Source organism: Pristis pectinata, chromosome 20 (genome assembly GCF_009764475.1).
Source record: "Pristis pectinata isolate sPriPec2 chromosome 20, sPriPec2.1.pri, whole genome shotgun sequence".
NCBI classification, from domain to species: domain Eukaryota; kingdom Metazoa; phylum Chordata; class Chondrichthyes; order Rhinopristiformes; family Pristidae; genus Pristis; species Pristis pectinata.
The window spans coordinates 36,231,258-36,251,383 of record NC_067424.1 but is presented as its reverse complement, the minus strand read 5'-3'; the positions used below and the strand labels follow the sequence as shown (position 1 = coordinate 36,251,383).

Sequence of the window (20,126 nt, the reverse complement as noted above, 5' to 3'; positions counted from 1 at the left end):
AATAAAGAAATCTTATCCAATCTTTGTCCTGAAACTTCCAACTGACCACAGTGCCCCTTATCCCAATAAAAACTTGCTAATAGAGGCTTTTTCCCGTGTTCTGGATACTCTGTGAACCTAATCAATTCCTTGTACACACTTCAGGTAGATCGTCCTCTGATCCTCCACCTTCAGGAATGCAATCCCAGTCTATCTGACCTTCCCTCGTCTATCAACCCCTCAGGCCTGGGCTGTCAGCCAGGGTGAAGACACGAAGGTCCACATCTCCTCAGAATTAACCACCGTGCTCCAGGTAGTCCTCATCCAGAGGCCCCCATACCCCAACCCGCTGGAGTGTGGACCCTTCCCCCGTATGTAACGCTCACCTTTGATCCGGTTCCCCCTACCCACCGACCGGAGTCACACTCACCTCCTCGATGGGCAGCTCCTGCACCTCTTCCAGGAACTGCCTCTGCACTCCCACCATGAAAGGGGTGGGGGAGCAGACGGTGTCCAGCATCACCTTGGGCAACACGGGGATGTAAGTGTGCTGCCAGGTGAAGGGGTAGAGCAGCGCGGCCAGTCCGTGGATGCACTGAGACAGGGTGCTGTGGGAGAGCAGGGAGAACGATCCCAGTTAGTCACGCCTTCCCAGAGACAACAGCCAGAGTGGGGGAGAAGGCGAGGGGTGGGGGTGGGGGGAGAAGGCGAGGGAGAACCCGAAGGGCAGAGGAACGACCGATCACACTGCCCGACACAGGAGCCACGGTGAAGCACGTTCTCCGACACGACGGCGACAAATGCTTCACCGGCTTCTCACTCCAACTAGCTCCATCCACCGCCCGCCCATCCACACACAGCACCCGTGGCCCAGCCGCCCTCCACTGAGCACCGCCCCTCCCCCGGGACCTCTGCACCCCCATCCCACTCCCTGCACCATCTGACTCACCGCTGCCGACCCTCGCGCCCCCCTGCCATCTCTGACACTGTTCACATTGCCCACACCGCTCTGTGTCACCCTGTTCCCCATCCCCCCACCCCAACTGTGCGTCCCAACCTTGGAACCCCACACCCCCAAGCCACCCTCTGCCGACCCCCACGTCCTGCCCTCCGACCCCAACCCCGTCCCACCCTCTGCCGACCCCTACATCCTGCCCTCTGACCTCCACACATCCCCCGTCCCACCCTCTGCCGACCCCCACCTCCTGCCCTCCGAGCCCAACCCCGTCCCACCCTCTGCCGACCCCCACCTCCTGCCCTCCGAGCCCAACCCCGTCCCACCCTCTGCTGACCCCCACATCCTGCCCTCTGACCTCCACACATCCCCCGTCCCACCCTCTGCCGACCCCCACGTCCTGCTCTCCGACCCCCCCCCGTCCTGCCCTCCGATCCCCAGACACCCACCCCCCAACCCCGACTACTCTCTACAACTGCCGAACCCCAGACCCCGTCCTGGTCTGTGCTGATCCCTGCCCCATCCTCTGCTCATGCCCACACCCCGCTCTGCACCTGTGGGCACTGCCAGCCCCCACCCTCCACTGAGCTCTGCCCCAGTCTCTGAACCCTGGACCACCCGCCCCAGTCTCTAGACTCCCACCCACCTTCCTTCCACTGAACCTCGCCTTAGACACGGCCCTGGTGCACAAGAACAGACCGAACTCCCAGTGAGCCTCTCATTGCCTGGAGGTGGATGCCCACTGTCCTGCCCGCGGACGCCCACTGTCCTGCCCGCCACACAGTCACCAGGTGAGGGAAAGCACAGAGATGGAGTAACCCTGACTTGTCCCTCCCCCACACACCCTGCCTACCACACGTAGTGGCCCTTAGATCATGTCCCAGAGTAGTATCTTCTGACAGAAAGCCGTCTAATTGGCATCCAAATTCACCAGCACTTCCCAGACAGATCATTGTTTGCTGGGCAAATGGGACTAGCCTAGATGGGAACCTTGGTCGGCATGGACCAGTTGGGCTGAAGGGCCTGTTTCCGTGCCCTCTGACTCTATGCATCATTTCCACAGATTAGTTTTACTCCTTGACCTTCTGTGTCTACTGCTCTGAACGGAGTGAAGTTCATCCGGTTCAAAGCCCAATGCACTCTTCAGCCAAAAGAAATCACTTCTCCTCGTCTCCTACATTAAATTATTTTCTTAAACACTTCAATTAGATCACCCCTCAAATGTCCACAGCCAAGTAGTTGACCTTTCTAAACTCTCGAGTCACAACCTCAGTAACCCGCACAACGGTGGCATGACTGCACGTCAAAAGATGCTGGCAACAACGTACACCAGTTTCCCAAGGATTGGCCGTGCAAGTCTGGTGTCCCCGAGAGGAATTGGTCTTGCACGTTGTCAAGCTGTTTATTGGGAGCTGGGTTCTCGACTGACAGCACGTTCGCTCAACCTTTTTCAACTGCCCGCTGCAGTGACTCCCTGCCCCTCCCTGTGCTCTCTCACACTCTGGCTCCCTGTCTCCACTCCTCCCCAGAGCCCAACTGACAAACCTCGAGCCAGTCCTGTTCCGTGTGAGCTGCAAAGATTCCACAGCTGATAACTGCAAACACTGCACATAAAAACAGGTGATTCATGCTACTTCCTGTCTCTTTCTGAATGCTTGTTTTGTTCAAAAGACTTCACTTACAATAACACACAGGGAGACCATTTGGCCCATCAGGTGCATGCCGGCTCCCAGCACAGTCTCACTTCCCTCCAGCCCTGTAATCCATTCTTTCTCCCACATGGCCGTCCTCTCCCCTTTGTTTTTTTTGCCAGTCGCGCAAGGGGCTCTGTTAAACTTGCCGTACAAAGGCAAGGTGTTATCGGACATGGTAATGAGACACAAGGTTAGCTCCATACCAAAGCACCAGCCTGTCACTGAAATAATACGGTAGAAAGTTGAGGGGAACATGGGGAGAATAAAACGGGGTTAGTGCAGGATTACTGTGAAATGGGTTGATGGTTAGCATGGACTCGGTGGGCCGAAGGGCCTATTTCCGAGCTGTATGACTCTGTAAGATCTACATCCCTGGACCTGCAGTCAGGCCTGGATCCCAGAAACTGTTCTGGTTCCATCACTTCCCCTTGGATTATCTCTCATTAGACTGGCTCTACCCAGTATTTTACCGATACGTCTCCTATCTAACACGTACACCTTTTGAAAACAGCCAGCACTCTGTCTGAAATGGGTTGTTAATGTACCAGTGTCACTGGTGCCTCGCTCTTGTCTCCTGTTTCCCACTCAACAGGTTCATCCAACAACTACGTGACTTGACTTCTCCTCAACAGTGAGGTAAGAACAGGAGCAGCCAGTTTGCTCTCTGGTTGTGCTATTGCACATTGACTTCTCTCTCCAGAACACAACCGGCCCATTCCAAACCCTGCCCCATATCAAACCCTGCCTCCTCAATGACACAACATTCTCCAACAGGACAGCCTCCCCACCTATGAACTCTGCATTCCACCAACCATGGACTCTTCTTCATCCTCTCTTCCCCCATGCCTGCCTCTGGCCTGGGATCCTTTCATAGAACAGTACAGCACAGAACAGGCCCTTCGGCCCACAATGTTGTGCCCGACATAGCTAATCCCTTCTACCTACAGAATGCCCAACAGAACATACAGCACTTGAATCACTATGGCAGAGAAGGCTGCCTTTAACAATTCCCCTCTTCTTAAAAGGCTAAGCTTTTGATCAGCTACCAACATTTCTGGTGCAATGTCTACTTTCCGTTATGTGTCTCTGAAGGACCTGGGGGCCGGTGTCCTGTTCTAGGTGTGATATAGATGCCACCTGGATATAGTGAACTTGCTCACTGCTTTATGCAACGTCAGGGTCCCACCACCAGGCATACGTTCCTCCCTGCTCCCTTTCAGCATGACCACTTTGCACTAAAATGGACTTGTTTTTTGTTCTAATTGTGTTCTTTCTTGTAAAAAATTGTGCATAATTTACATTTAGTTTTTCTTGTGAATGCTGCCCATCTGATGCTGTGTCTGTGATGCTGCAAGTTTTTCATTGCATCTGTTCACACATGTACTTGTGCAGATGACAATAACCTCGACCTTGACTTTTCAAAGAGTACTGCTCCCTTCGTGACTCCCTGGTCCACTTTTCCACCCCCACCAACAACTCCCCCATCCTTCCCACATTCCCACGCAACTGCCTGATCTGCAGCACTTCCCTTCCCACTCCGTGTTCACAGTGCGGCCTCCTCTACGCTGGAAAAACTGAAGCCGACTGGGTGACCACTTTACGGGGCACCTGCGCTTGGTCCACAGCGCTGACCCAAAGCTTCCGATTGCCTGACGTATTAATTCTCCATCCCTCTCTGCCTTGTGCTCGCACACTTCTTTTTCTCGTCTGTCTTGTGTAATTTATATTCTGTGCGTTGTCTGTACCTGCCTGTGATGCTGCTGCAAGTTCTTTGTACCTGTACCTCGCCGTACTTGTGCACACGACAGTGAACTCGCCTTGGAACTCGAAAAGACTTGACCCATCAGTCTGTGGCCTCCTGTAACGTTACAACAAGGCCCAATGCAAGCCTGAGGAACAGCACCTCACCATCCACCCGGGCACCCTGCAGCCTTCTGTACTTAACATCGATTTCTTCATCTTTAGGTAACTGACTCGTTCTTTCTATCTGTATACGTGAATGACAGAAAAATAGGGGGCTATGTGGGAGGGAAGGGATAAGATGTCGGCACAACATTGTGGGCCGAAGGGCCTGTACTGTGCTGTAGTGTTCTGTGTTCTATGTTCTATGTATCACCCCTATCTGATTCTAGCATAGCTCTGTCAGAACAGCTTGACCTGCTGGGCACGTCTCACACCCATTAGCTATACATAGACAGAAACATAATGTGCTTTTAAATGCCACATTAACTCAAGCACAGCTCCAATGCCGTCTACATATTCGCCAACGCCTCCACTGTCATTGGCCGAATCACGGGTGGTGATGAGTCAGAAAACAGGAGTGAGGTACAACACCTGGTCGAGTGGTGCCGCAATAACAACCTCTAGCTTAACGTCAACAAAACCAAGGAGCTAACCGTTGACTTCAGAAAGGGGAAGTTGGGAGACCATGTGCCAGTTCTCATTGGTGGGGAGAGTCAGCAGCTTTGAATTGCGGGGCGGTAACATCTACGATGACCCGTCCTGGGCCCAGCGCATTGATGCAATCGTGAAGAAGGTGCACCAGTACCTCTGCTTTCTTAGGAGCTTAAGGAGGTTTGGCATGTCAACAAATACTCGAAGTCTACAGACGGATTGGTGAAAGTATCCTGACTGGTTGCGCCACGGCTTGGCAAGGCAATTCCAATGCACAGGAATGCAAGGGGCTGCAAGAGGTTGTGGACCCAGCCCAGTGCATCAGCACCACAGCCCTCCCAGCCATTAACAGCATCGACAGGAGGCGCTGCCTCAAGGAGACAACATCTATCATCAAGGACCCCCCACCATCCAGGTCATGCCCTCTTCTCGCTGCTCCCGTCAGGCAGGAGGTACAGAAGCCCAAAATCCCACTCCACCAGGTTCAGGAATATCTACTTCCCTACAACGATCAGGTCCTTGAACCAACCTACATAACCCTAACCCTACCTCGGCAATGGGCCACTACGGAATACCTTTTGCACTACCATGGACTTATCTTCCATTGTGTCTTTGGTTTTTTTTGCACTAAGGTCTTGCTTTTTTTTCCAACTCTATGGTATAACTTTATGCATGTTTTACGTATAATTTATAATCTGTGTGTTGTCTTTACCTAGGTGTCTGTGATGCTGCTGCAAGTTTTCCATTGTACCTGTACCTCACCGTACTTGTGCACACGACAGTAAACTCACCTTGACCCTATCAGAGGTATTTCCCATTGTCCTCCTCCTCCCTCTCCCACCTCTCCTACAGCTGAGAACTAGCTTGCTTTCTCTCTTTTTTCCCCCACAAGTTTATTCAACTAAAAGCACTACAAAAAGACATACTGTACATGCCTAACTACATCAACTATTACCATAATCACTACAACAAAAAACCATGCATATGCATAGCTACGTGAGATGCAAACTAAACTACAGCAAAACACACTACTTCAAATTAAAATACCGCTAACACTGTCTACAACACACACAATCCCCTAGGGGGCCCAGCAATCCTGGATTTCTCCCAGGGTGCCTGTGGATACCGCGTGCTCCCTCTCCAAGGACACCCGGGTGTGCACACAAGTCCGGAAGAGGGGCAGGCAGTTTGCTCAAAACAGCTGTGACAAGACTCGAACCTGCAATCTTCTGACGACTTTACATTAAAAGCCGAAGTCAGACGCCTTACCCATTGGGCCACAATGTCCCTTGCTTTCTCTCCTTCCCAGTTCTGACAACCTGAAACGTTAACTCTCTCTCTCTCTCGCTCTCTCTCTCCACTCACCGACTGTTTCTGACTATTTTCTGTTTCTTTATTTCAGGATTTTAAGTGTTGTTTTGCCATTCAGCCAGATACTCTGAGCCAAGAAAGTTGTCTACCCAGGTCTCTGGTATGGGAACTGACTAACAATCAACCACATCAAGAACCACAGACACCAACTTTTATCGATGCACCATAGAAAGCATCCTATCTGGATGTATCATGGCTTGGTACAGCAACTGCTCTGCCCAGGACCGCAAGAAACTGCAAGTTGTGGACACAGCCCAGCGCATCACAGAAACCAGCCTCCCCTCCATAGATTCTGTCTATACCTCTTGCTGCCTTGGTGAAGCAGCCATCATAATCAAAGACCCCACCCACTGGGGTCATTCTCTCTTCTCTCCTCTCCCATCAGGCAAGAGATACAGGAGCCTGAGGACACGTACCACCAGGCTCAAGGACAGCTTCTACCCCACAGTGATAAGACTATTAAACGGTTCCCTTATATGATGAGATGGACTCCTGACCTCACAAGCTACCTTGTTTGACCTTGCACTTTATTGTCTACCTGCAATGCACTTCCCTGTAGCTGTGACACTTTACTCTGTATTCTGTTGTTGTTTTTACCCTGTACTACATCAATGCACTGTGCAATGAATTGACCTGTACGATCGGTATGCAAGACAAGTTTTTCACTGTACCTTGGTACAAGTGACAATAATAAACCAATACCACTGGGCAGACACATGAAGGTGCCACTTAGCATGTGCACACTCCCCCGCTCACAGACACACACTTGCACACACCTGTACACTCATTGACACGCACACCCTATCCCCAGAATAGCGTTTACGCCTTGTGCACTGGATCTTGCTTCCCTCTCCTGTACCTGAGTTCCTCGGCCAGAAATATCACCCTCCTCTCCAGCAGCATCGATGCAAAGATGTCAATGATGTGCTTCTCTGATAGATATTTGAAGAGCGAAGCAAAGTCCACATGCTCGAGGCGGGAATCTGAGGGCCGGGTCAGTTCAATGATCTGAGGAGCAGAGGAACGAGAACCCTCAATGAACGAACAGCAGAATGACAGGAACACCCAGTAGGTCAGGAACCGGTGAAGGGTCCCGGAACTGAAACGTCAACTCTGCCTTTCCCTCCACAGACGCTGCCCGACCTGCCGAGTGTTTCCAGCAAATTTTTTTGGTTTTTATTTCAGGTTTCCCAGCATCTGCAGGGTTTTAGTTTCAGCTCCCACTGCCTCTTCGCCAAAGAGCTTCAGAATCAATGCAGCTTTGCCCCATTGACCAACGCTGTGATACACCCTCCAGTTGTCTGTTAAATGCTGTTCCAAAGGCCTTTAAGTCCCGACCTCCCCACTTTAGACAGATCCCTGCAACACTGAATCTAATTTAGTTTCTCCTCGTCATTCACATTTCTTGCTCTAACTGAATCACAAGTGTGTGGGACCCTGGATTGAAGGAGCCACAGGTTAGGGAAGGTCATTAAATTACCACCACCCTGGCAGTGAGTCCCAGCTGCTTTATACCCCACCACCTTTGAAGACTCCTGGGATACACAAGCTGCTAGAATTCTATTCCCTTGAAATGCACACTCCTGTTCCGGTGTGAGGATCTGACTTGTCCTCAGTCCGTAGGGGTTGAGCTGTTCCGCCCTGTTGCTATGGGAGCTAGAACGATGGGCCAAATGGCCTGTTGTCCCACGGGCTGACAGGCTGCACGCGCCCCCCCTCCCCACCCCCCCCCCCCCCGTTAACACCGACCATTACACAATCCGAGAGTGGGACAGAATTGGAGGCAGGATGAGGGGTGGGTGGCGGATAGTGGGGAGTGCGAGGGCTGTGGACATGTTGCAGCTAAGGCCGCCTCCGTTACAGCTTCTCCACTTGTAAAATGGCCAGCGTTAGAGACTGCCCTGGGGTTATGAAATTATACGAACAGAGAGTATTAATTAAAATGAGAATCAGTCTTCAGGAAGCGAAACCCATTCACAATTCAACTCCCACTGAAACTTTCAGGCCATTGAAACCAATCATTGGGTTTGGGGCATTCCCATTCTGTCCCATTGAACCCACACAGGGGAAGACAATGGATTCAGACGCTGGATGTATCTGGAGCAACACACAAAGTGCTGGAGGAACTCAGCAGGTCAGGCAGCATCCGTGGAGGGAAATGGACAGTCGACGTTTGGGGCCGAGACCCTTCATCAGGACTGGAGAGGAAGAGGGCAGAAGCCAGAAACAGAAGGTGGGGGGAGGGGGATGAGCACACGCAGGCAGGGGAGAGGTGAGTTCAGGTAATAGGCGAGTTAATTGATGGTCATTGAAATCTTCATGATGAGATCAGGGAAGGTGTGACGTGGCCATCTCCTGTATTAACTCATTGTTAAAGGGTGTATCCCTGCACTTAATGCACAGTTCAGGACAGGTCTGTCTTATCAATTAATAATCAGGCAGCCATCCCTCAACACTGTAACAAAAGAGAGATATTGTGGGTGTCTGGATTACGGCTGACCTGCCCCAGGCCTCAACACCTCCTCTGTGCCGGATTCCCATTGAGCTTCAGGTTCCTAGGAGTGAACATCACCAACAGCCTGTCCTGGTCAAATCACATAGATGCCACGGCCGAGAAAGCTCACCAGTGCCTCTACTTCCTCAGGAGGTTAAAGAAATTCGGTATGTTCCCTTTGACTCTCACCAACTTTTACAGATGCACCATAGAAAGCATCCTATCTGGATGCATCATGGCTTGGTACGGCAACTGCTCTGCCCAGGACTGCAAGAAACTGCAGAGAATTGTGGACACAGCCCAGCGCGTCATGGACACCAGCCTCCCCTCCTTGGACTCTGTCTTTACCTCTCGCTGCCTTGGCGAAACAGCCAGCATAATCAAAGACCCCACCCACCCGGGTCATTCTCTCTTCTCCCCTCTCTCATCAGGTAGAAGATACAGGAGCCTGAGGGCATGTACCACCAGGCTTAAGGACAGCTTCTACCCCACTGTGATAAGACTATTGAACGGTTCCCTCATGTGATGAGATGGACTATGACCTCATGATCTACCTTGTTGTGACCTTGCACCTTATTGCACTGCACTTTCCTGTAGCTGTGACACTTTACTCTGTACTGTTATTGTTTTTATCTGTAGTACATCAATGCACTCTGTACTAACTCAATGTGACTGCACTGTGTAATGAATTGACCTGTACGATTGGTTTGCAAGACAAGTTTTTAACTGTACCTCAGTACAAGTGACAATAATAAACCAATATCAACTTTTCAAGCATTTATCCACCTCCACTTCCAATGATCTGGCCGCCACAACTCTCTTGGGCAGAGCATTCCAGAGATTCCCCGCCCTCTGTGAGAAGACGACATTTCCAGCACCTCAGTTTTAAATGACCACCTCTTCACTTGGAACGGTGTGCCCCCGTTCGAGTCTGGCCTCTCCTACCAGCGGCATGTGTTGGGGACATTGGCAAACTCAACAGACTGAGGCAGCATGGAGTAAAACACAAGGCAAAACTAAGTTCCAAGCTTGACCCCCGGCCCACAATTCCTGCAAACTCACCTCTGTTCCCGATTCTGGGATGAAGCTCTTCACACAGACAGTCTTTCCTGGGGCTGGGAATGCGGCTTCCCGGAGCCCCTGCATGAAGGGGTAAATCACAGCCATGCAGATCTGCCTCCGCTTCTCCACCTCATCCAGGATCTGGGGAGAGGCACCGGGAGGGTCCGGTAAGGAACGGCGAGGGTCCAGTAAACGATGGCCCCACTCCCCAGAAATGCCTCACACCAGTCCACACACCCCAAAGACATCCTACACAACAAGTTCACACACCTGCAACCCATACACCCCACGCGCCCCCGCCTGTAGCCCCACGCCCCACGCGCCTGTAGTCCCCAACACCCCACACGGCCCCCGCCTGTAGCCCCCAACACCCCACGTGGCCCCCGCCTGTGGTCCTGAGTCCTACCTTGGAGAAGAGGCCGAAACAGCCCAGGCAGCTGATGATGCAGAAAACCTCCGGCAGCTGAGCTCCTCCCCCTCGGGGCTGCAGACAGGGAAAGCGACTCCATTACTCAGGGAAGGTTTCACCGGCTGAGAACAGCACACCTCCTCTACCACCCAGGCCAGAGTTCTCACTCCCTCTGATACACCATCTCATACTTCCTCACAGCACGGAGGACGCCATTCAGCCCACGGACTCCATGTTGGCTCACAGTATTCCCATCAATCCCTTGCCCCAGTTATTTGCCTGTAACCCATTCTCTCTCATTCAGTCCAGGTGGGGACCATAGACACCAGCACTGTGCTGATGGGCCAAATGGTCTCACTCCAGCTGTGAATTCTTTGCAACCAAGCATGGCTCAAGGAGGCAGTTCCCCACAGAGCAGAGGTGCACCACCGAGCAGTCAACACTAACCACAACCAGAGGTCAGCCACAGAATTACTAAGCCTGTTCCTCGTAAGCCTGAAGACTCTCCCACAAGTGTAATTATCTCAACCTCTACCCTGTTGCACCTCCTCAGGGATCCTGCATCTCAGTAAGGTCACCCCACCATTCTCCTGAACTCCAAAAGACAACAGACCTAAACTGTCGAGTCTTTCTTGATGGGACAACCCTCTCATCCCAGGAATTAGCCTGGAGGATCTCCTGGGGACTGCCTCCGACACTACTATATCTTTTAGGTAAGGGGACCAAAACCATGTGCAGATCACTTCTCCCAGGGTGTCTTTATAACTTAAAACACTGTCATAATTCTCATTAAATGAATAAACAAAAATTCTCTGGTCTCCTCTTAACCAGGCAAATACAATTCATAAGGATAGTTGAAGATGAATTCACACGGTCCATTCAAGATAAGTATCCCAGGATAATATCTGGATCCAGCTAACTTGTATTAGATTGGATCACATCTACTAAAATGGGATGAATTAATGATTTCATATTCAAGAAGCCTCTGGGGAATAATGACTAACGTAGATAATATTCTACCATTTGACAGAATTTCACTTTCATTTTTGAGAGTGACAGACTCGAGTCTTAAACTTCATTTGGTCTTTCGCTAGTGATTATCGACTGTAATACATGTTAATTGAATTTCCCCATCTACTTTGGTCAAGTCACCCATCCCAATTGCTTCAATTTAAGACCTTTGCTTTGGACTCGGGTTTGTCACTACTAGGAGGGGGAGCTAGGCTGGGTGGGGGTGGGGGGGGGGTTAGCAAAAAAATCTAATGAAGTCAGAGCACAGAGCCAGCCATTACCAGGAGACGTCGGCAGTACCCGAACTTTCTGCTGCCGTCCACGTTAGTCAGGACAAAGGAGAAGGTTTCGCTAAAAAAGAAACAAAAACCTTCAGTAGAGAAAGGCACAATCACTGCCCGACAGCAAGGCACATTTCTGGTTCAGCTGTAACGCAGTAAAATGACCCAAAGCTCTGGGATCTGGCTGCTCTAGTCTAAGACAAGAGGGTGTTGGTTTAAGGCGAGATGCAGGAGGTTTAGAGGGGAGCTGAGGAGAATGTTTTCACACAGAGGCTGGAGATTGGAATGAGGCGAGAGGCAGGAGGTTTAGAGGGGAGTTGAGGAGAACGTTTTCACAGAGGTTGGAGATAGGAACGCAGTGCCTGACGAGGTAGTGGAGGCAGAGACTCTCGCAACACTTAAGAAGCTTCTAGACAAGATCACAGAAGACTACAGACAAAATGTAAGTAAATGGGATCGGTACAATGGGCAACATGGGCATGATGGGGTGAAGGGCCTGTTTCTGTGCCGTGCGACTCCATGGCCACTAATGGTGCAGCGTGGAAGGGCAGTGATGCTGGGCAGCACCGAATTAGGGGAATGCAGTGATCTGGAGGGGGTGGGCAAGGGAGGGCGGAGTTAAACCACAGCGGGATTTGTGAACAAGGACCAGGATCACTGCTGGACGGGAGGCCAGGGTTGATCAGTGACCAAAGGGCTGACGGGGACGGCATGGGAGGCAGAATTTTGAATCGAGTTAGAGGACGGGAGGGACAAGGAGATCACTGAGCAGTTGACACAAACGGCAACCAGAGGTCAGCGGCGGGGATCACTGAAGCAGGGCAGGGAGGGGCAGGATGGGCAGTGAAGTGGCCATAGGAGCAGGAGGAGGCCACTCGGCACCGCAAACCTGCCCCGCCATTCAAACCAGTCGTGGCTGATCTGCCCCAGGCCTTCACCTCCTCTTCTGTGCAGATACCTGGTTGAGGGCTTATCCCAGAGTCAAATATCTCCCCCAGAGCTGCCAGAAGTCTGGCTCCAACCCAGGATGTCAGAGGAAGGGACAGAGCCCATGGCAGCGAGCTGGAGCTTATGAGACGGACGGAAGGCGATGGATTCAGACTCACTGGAAGAAACTTCACTTCATCCAGGACTGGATGTCGAGCAAACAGCCCGACATTTTTGATGAGAGAGACGTATATAAAAGGGACAGGAAGAGAACGAATTGTTGATAAGATCAAAAGAACATCCTTCTGATACAAGCCTAGGCCTCTCCACTGTCACATAAAACAGGTCGGCCAAACAGGGCTGGGATCTCTATTAGTCAGCTTTACTTTCTATCTAAAGTTGTTCTTCCTGCCCTGCGAGCATGTGTGTTGGGGCAGTGTAGAGAGAGAGCTTCACTGTGTAACTAGCATTATACCTGCCCTGGGAGTGTGTGTGTTGGGGTGGTGTACAGAGAACTTCACTGAATAACTAGTATTATACCTGCCCTGGGAGCGTGTGTGTTGGGGGTGGTGTAGAGAGAGCTTCACTGTCTAACTAGTGTTATACCTGCCCTGGGAGCGTGTGTGTTGGGGCGGTGTAGAGAGAGCTTCACTCTGTCACTCACTCTGTGAGTATTTCCCTCCATAGATGCTGACTGACCTGCTGAGTTCCTCTAGCATTGTGTGTGTTGCTTCAGATTCCAGCATCGTCAGAATCTCGCATCTTCACTCTGTAACTAGTGTCGTACCTGCCCTGGGAGTGTGTGTTGGAGTTGTGTGGAGAGGGGCTTCACTCTAAAGAACATGGTCGTACCTGCTCTGGGAGTGTGTGGGGAGAGGGGAGACACTCCCTGTGGCCTGGTGAATAAGCCTTTAAGCTGTGGTCTACTTGCCCTCGCTTGCTGACATAATTGAATCGTGACATGATTCACAAGACACAAGAAGGGCACAGGCTCAACATCCACCCCTCAGTCGACACAACTACACCTCATTGCTATTGCTGCGATGTTGCGGTGCACAGATCGCTCACCAAAGTCACAACAGCGACTACGCTTCGGGACATCCTGAGGTTGATTAAAGTTCTTTATTCCAAATATAGGCACTAGAAGCACAGGAAAAGTGAGCAATTGGTGTCACTAGAGTCGTTGCAATGAGGGGAGAATGAGATGCATACTGACCTCTCATACTCGGTGAGTGGGGCCCAGGTGTTGCCGTCGGGGAAGCAAAACAGTGGAATTGCCTTGAGTAAGCTTTCCTCCTCCTCCTTCTGAGAACGAATCAGATTCTCCCTCTGAACAGGACACAAAAAAACCCAGTCAGCAATCTGAGACGTGGTCCCCTGCAACCCCCTGAAATTGGGGCTCCTGATACTTGGGACCCACCCCCAACAAAATGGCCCCATTTGGGCACACTGGCCTTCTCCACGATACGTGGCCACCCAACAGTGCCTCCCACTGCATTGATCGGCCTCCCCAGCAATCTGAAGCTCCCCTTGATCCTCCGGGCCTCCCTCTCAACGTTAGACCACAAGCCTCTCAGAAGACACCAGGAGTTGGCCAGAAATCCTGCTGCAGGTCTCTCACCTTCTGGCTCCTCAATGACATTCCACCATCCAATGGGCTCAATAATACTGTACAATGGGATGCTCTTCACTTGCCTGAATGAACGCAACCCCCAGGAACCCTTAAGCAGCTCAACGACAGCTTCTTCCCCACTGCCATCAGGTTCTTGAACCAACCTGAAAAACCCCAACAATACCTCGGACTATACCTTCCTCAACTTGCACTAACGTCGTTATGTTTACTTTGTTTATTTTTCCCACATGTGCAAGTTAGGCAGGCACAGTAGTGTAGTGGTTAACGTGAGGCTACTACAGCGCCAGCGACCCAGGTTCAATTCCAGCCGCTGCCCGTCAGGAGTCTATACGTTCTCTCCGTGACTGCGTGGGTTTCCTCCGGGTGCTCCGGTTTCCTCCCACATTCCAAAGATGTACAGGTTAGGAAGTTGTGGGCATGCTATGTTGGCGCCGGAAGCGTGGCGACACTTGTGGGCTGCCCCCAGAACACTCTACACAAAAGATGCATTTCACTGTGTATTTTGATGTACATGTGACTAATAAAGAAATCTTATGTATAATTTATGTTAATTTTTTTATGTTAACATGTTTTGACATGTGTAATGTACTGTGCTGCCACTGCAAAAAGCTAACTTTCATGGCATATATACCCTGTGTACCTATGCCCATGGCAATAAACAAACTCATTGCTTGATTGGTTCCTTCACTTGATTCGGCCAACGTTCATTCCCTCTATCACTGCCGTGTACCATCTTCGGTGCATTTACACACCCAGGCTACTCTGACAGCTCCTTTTAAACCCGCTACCTCTACCATCAAGGAAGACGAGGGTGGCAGGTGGCTGGGACCCCCACCAACCGCAGGATCCCCTCCAAGTCATGCACCGTTGTCATTTGGAGGTCTGTCCCGTTGTCGCATTGCCAAATCCTGGAGCTGCCTGCCCATTAATTGCCCGTCCCTAACTGCCCTCGTGGAGGTGGGGGTGAGCTACCATCTGGACCACCTGCCACAGAAGGTACTCCCCCTGGTGATGAAAGCTCTATCCTGAAACATGAATAACAAAACAAATGACTATCTGGCAGTCCCCATACACTCACTACCCAGGGGCAGCGGTAGCAGCTATGGCACACTACACCCGTGATAGTCCGACGGACACCTTCACCAACATGTGGACCCTCTCTTCGCCTGGACATTGGAGGTCCCAGGACTCTAATCCCAGACCCCCACCCTCCCCCAACTCATGATTCCCAAACACCCAATGAGCAGGATGCTCTGAATGCAGACACGAGGAAGAAATGCCAGAGAGGGAGTCGAGGAAAGAACAGGCAGCATAGAGGTATTCCTCTACATTAAAACAGGCCCTGTGGTAAATACAAACCCCACCAACAATTAGTGAAGTACCAACATGAAACTAGCTTGCAAGGGTTAGATCTGTCAGCATCACCACCTACAATAAAACATACCCTAACTGAAGCTCAGACTATTTATCTGCAAAACTCAGTGTTTCTGTTACACACCAACATGTACTCTCTTAAATATTGCAAATGTTGACTGAGACTTCCGCTTTGCTCAAACCCATTTCAAAAGAATTCACACCCAGGAGGAAGTTATCGAACAATCTTCACTACACAGATTACTCAACAACACAGTCCACTTCCTCCCTCAATCAAGATGAGGGGTTGATTGACAAGCTGTGACTACGAAATGCAGGAACGTACCTTTGGAAACTGGTAAGCGATCTGTGGCTCATACACTTCTCCAGTCTTCTTTAGCGAGACAACCACCAGGTATTCAAAGAAGAACTGACCGGAATACCGGGACAAATCTTTTTCTGGCTTCCCTTCTTTCTCAGAGATGCTCCTTTCGATACCTGCTTTCGAAACACAGCTCATGTATTTGGTAAACTTCCATCGGAAACTTTTTGATTTTGCTTCTGGCATTGTCCTGGTTCTCAAGGATCTTCTATCTGACTAGGTTGCCCCAGCCTCTGCAATCTCCTGCCCGGTCTCCTAGCCTCTGCAATCTCCTGCCCAGTCTCCCAGCCTCTGCAATCTCCTGCCCTGCGCATTTCTTTTTTATAGGCAAACAACACATGGGGTTTTCCCAAACCAAGCAAGGAAATAACCCGCCTCTTTCCACAGCTATTTGTTCTTTGACCTTTGCCAACATTACTGCAGAATTAATCATTCAACAAAGTCCCAAACAGCACTCAGTTCAGGGTGAACATTCCTCCAGTGCGGAGGGTCTGAGGGAAAGAGAGCAGGTGAGGTTGGAGTGTGGGGTGTGTGTGGGGAGGGGGGAAGAGGAGGGTAGGAGGGGAAATGTGGTAGTAGGCAAGGGGAAGTGGACTAGGGATTCGGGGATTGCCATCCTCTGTCCACACATATGTAGACATCTCAGGTTATAGGGAAAAAAAAATCAGCGGGATTGCTCTATGAGCTGGCAACTTTGTTTCATCGTTTGCCAGGACTGCTTCTGCTAACTCCCTTATACAGGTTGGTATTCAGATGAAGACCCTCACCCCAAAGTAAATCCGAAACACATTTATCCACAACATCTGGAGCGCTGATCTCCCGTGAAAGACCACATTAGTAGCTGCAACGGTGAATCTTTGGAAAACAACCAGTGGACACGGCAAGATGGCAGGAGCTGGACTAGGAAGCCCTGTCATCGTCAAACCAGACGGTGCAGCTGCTGCCTCATAGCTCCAGAGACCTGGGTTCAATCCCAACCCCGGCTGCTCTTGGGGTGGAGCTTGCGTTGTTCTCCCTGTGACCGCGTGGGATCGCCCCCCGGCACTCCGGTTTCATAGAACAGTACAGCACAATACAGGCCCTTCAGCCCATAATGTTGTGCCGACCTTTAAACCTCACCTAAGACTATCTAACCCCTTCCTCCCACATATCCCTCTATTTTAAATTCCTCCATAGGCTTATCTAGTAATCTCTTGAATTTGACCAATGTCCCTGCCTCCACCACCACCCCAGGAAGTGCATTCCATACCCCAACCACTCTCTGGGTAAAAAAACCTCCCTCTGACATCCCACATCCCAAAGGGGTGCGGGTTGGTGGGTTAATTGGCTGCTGCAAATTGTCCCCTGGTGTGTAGGTGGCTGGTAGAATCTGGGGGCAGTGGATGGGAATGTGGGGAGAATAGGCTATGGGGAAAATCAGCAGGGGATAGAATTGCTCTGTAAGCGCAGACCCAATGGGTTGAATAGCCTCCTTTGGTGTTGGAAAGAAGTATGACAGGAGGCAGCGAGCCACTGTCTGTGGGCGCTGACACAGGGAAGGTTAAGAACCCACAACCTGGGACGTAGGCCAGGAAAGAGTGCCAGCACAGAGGAGTGTCTGACCATCAGCACTCCAGGGGGCACAGACACAGTCTTCTCCATTCCCCTGCCTTTCCCTTACCGGATCCTCCTTATCCAATTATAAACAGTGCGCTGGAGGCAACCCAGTGGAGTTGCAGACCTTTCACCTCAGAAGAGTTTAAATCCAACCCAGAGGGACCCCATTCTCTCTTGTTGCCTCCACTGGCTGAGTGGAGAATGTGATCGAGTGGAAGCAAGGCTCCTCAAAGAAAGTGGTCCAAGAGGGCACAAGGACGCAACCTCAGCACTAAACTCACAATCTTTCCCACCGGAGAAAGAGGAGAGAGAACACAAGAAAATAGGAGGAGGCCACTCGGCCCCTCAAACCTGCCCTGCCATTCAATATGATCTACACGGGCCTCTTCCGTGCCAGTTCCCCACAACCCTCAGCTCCTTGATCTTTCAAATATTTATCTGTCTCCACCTTAGATATATCTAACGATCTGGCCTCCACTGTCGTTGGGGGGGGTCAGAAAATTCCAGAGATTTGCTACCCTCTAAGAGAAGGAACTTCGACGCACCTTAATCTTAAATGACCAGCCCCTTATTTTCTAACTCTGTCTCCTTTTTCGTGACCCTCCCCCTACTGGAAACGTATCAACCTCCACCATGTCAGGGCCCCCTTAGGATCCTGTATTTTTCAATAAGGTCACCCTTCGTTCTTCTAAACTCCATGGAACACAGCCCCAAATTGTCCAGCCTCTCGTGATACGACAATGCTCTCATCACAGGAATTAGCCTGGTGAATCTCCTGTGGAATTAACTCCAGTGTTCCTTTTTGTTTGAGGCAAGGAGACCAAAACTGTGTACAGCATGGGACACCCTGTGAAACTGTAAGAAAACCTGCCTTTTCTTATACTCTAACCCCTTTGTAATGAAGGCCAACATGTTGTTTGTCATCTTAACTACTTGTTGACATCTGCTAATGTTTTGTGATTCATGCGGCCAAGGACCAGACCCCTTGCAAATTAAACACTGCTGCCCATGCACCAGGTTCTATTCACCCTTCACCTCTGACCAACGCTGACTCACAATTCAGCAAATGACTGATCTTATCATCCTCATTTCTTACGTTCACAGCCCCTTCCTGCCTTCACTCTTCGTCTTGGCAGGACCGTGAGGGGGTGGAAGATGTAAAGAGACTTCATGGTGACACAAGAAAGCAGAGTGTGTGGGAAGATGTAATATCTGGAGTTATCCACATTGATGTACCAAACAGACACACAGAGAGCAGTCATTCTTTGCAGATTCCCCAGCAAAGAGGGGAGTGGAGGCACAGTTGCTGAGTATATTCAGATTGTTTGGCCATTAAGGAAATGGGACTATGGATATGGGATCTGGCCCAGAGAAGGTGTTCACTGAGAGTTCGTCTGAAACAAAGATTGACGTTGAGGGACTCGGGCAAGAGCAGGTAGATGGTGTTGAAGTGTAAAATAAGCCGTGGTCCCGATGAAAGGCTGAGCAGGCTCGATGGGCCAAATGGCCTACACCTGTTCCAATTTCTGATGTCCTCTCCCTAACCTTCGGCAGCCACCTCCGATCTCCGCACCCCTCCAGTTCTTGCCCCACACGCTCTATCGCCGGCAAAGCCCTGCGCTCCCTCCTATGGTTGCCTTCTCTGTCTCTTTCATAAAGAGATAGAGAGATACAGCAGGGAGACAGGCCCTCCGCCCACTGGTGGTGGGCTCAGTGGATGCTGGAAATTGCCCTAGTGTGTGGGAGACCGGCAAAGTCTGGCATGGGGGGAGGACACAGTAGCATTGGTGTAGATGGGTCAGTACAGACTCCATGGGAACATGCTATACAATTCTAATGAACAACAGAGCAAGTCAAGGATCCAAGTGGTCTTATGAAAATAGACAGTCATTGAGATATTTTGCTCATTACAATAGTGACTACACGTCAAAGTGAGGACACAGGAGACCGCAGACGCTGCAATCTGGAGCAACAGACGATCTGCTGGAGGAACTCAGCAGGTTGAGTAGCATCTGCGGGGGAGAAGGAACTGTCAATGCTTCGGGTCGAAACCCCACGTCAGGACTGGAAATGTCGACAAATCCTTTCCCTCCCACAGACGCTGCCCGACCCACTGAGTTCCTCCAGCAGATTGTTTGACACTTTTTCTTCCCCTTTTCACTGTCTGGAATAATTTATGTAGAATATATGGATATTTATGTTGTGGGTTGTCTAAACCTACATGCCCGCAACGCCGTAGCAAGCAAATTTTTCCACTGTATCCGTATCTAACCGCACTCGTGCGCTTGACAATAAACTCGACTTGTGACTTCAAGGTGAAGCACATCTTTAGAATTCAGCCTTCCCTTCCTTCACTAACCTTCAAGTATTAAGTTTTAATCACAGGAGCTTACAGCATGAAGATATCTTCCAGAATTCCTGCCTCACTGTTTTGCCAAGTATTTTAAACCCGTGACTTCTGGGATCCAGCCCCTACTGGGGCTACAGAAACACATTCTCCTGAAGAAAGCTCATGGGTTCAGGAGCTGCTGTAAGTTTGCTGGAAATAGCTCCAGGTCCTGGCTGCAGGAACAGGTCAACACAGG

At 50.7% G+C, this 20,126-nt stretch overlaps 1 protein-coding gene across 2 annotated transcripts in view; it reads right to left on the bottom strand.

Annotated features, from left to right (window-relative positions):
- LOC127580761 (DENN domain-containing protein 2D-like) overlaps nt 1-20,126 on the bottom strand; it is a 72,438-nt gene that overhangs the window by 13,996 nt on the left and 38,316 nt on the right. For both annotated transcript variants that reach the window (XM_052034594.1, XM_052034592.1), the window contains 7 exons: nt 15,910-16,061; nt 13,794-13,906; nt 11,651-11,720; nt 10,356-10,433; nt 9,950-10,090; nt 7,253-7,401; nt 410-587 (listed from right to left, as the gene is read on the bottom strand). In XM_052034594.1, the coding sequence (XP_051890554.1) occupies nt 410-587; nt 7,253-7,401; nt 9,950-10,090; nt 10,356-10,433; nt 11,651-11,720; nt 13,794-13,906; nt 15,910-16,061 (881 nt within the window). The remainder of the gene's footprint in view (nt 1-409; nt 588-7,252; nt 7,402-9,949; nt 10,091-10,355; nt 10,434-11,650; nt 11,721-13,793; nt 13,907-15,909; nt 16,062-20,126) is intronic.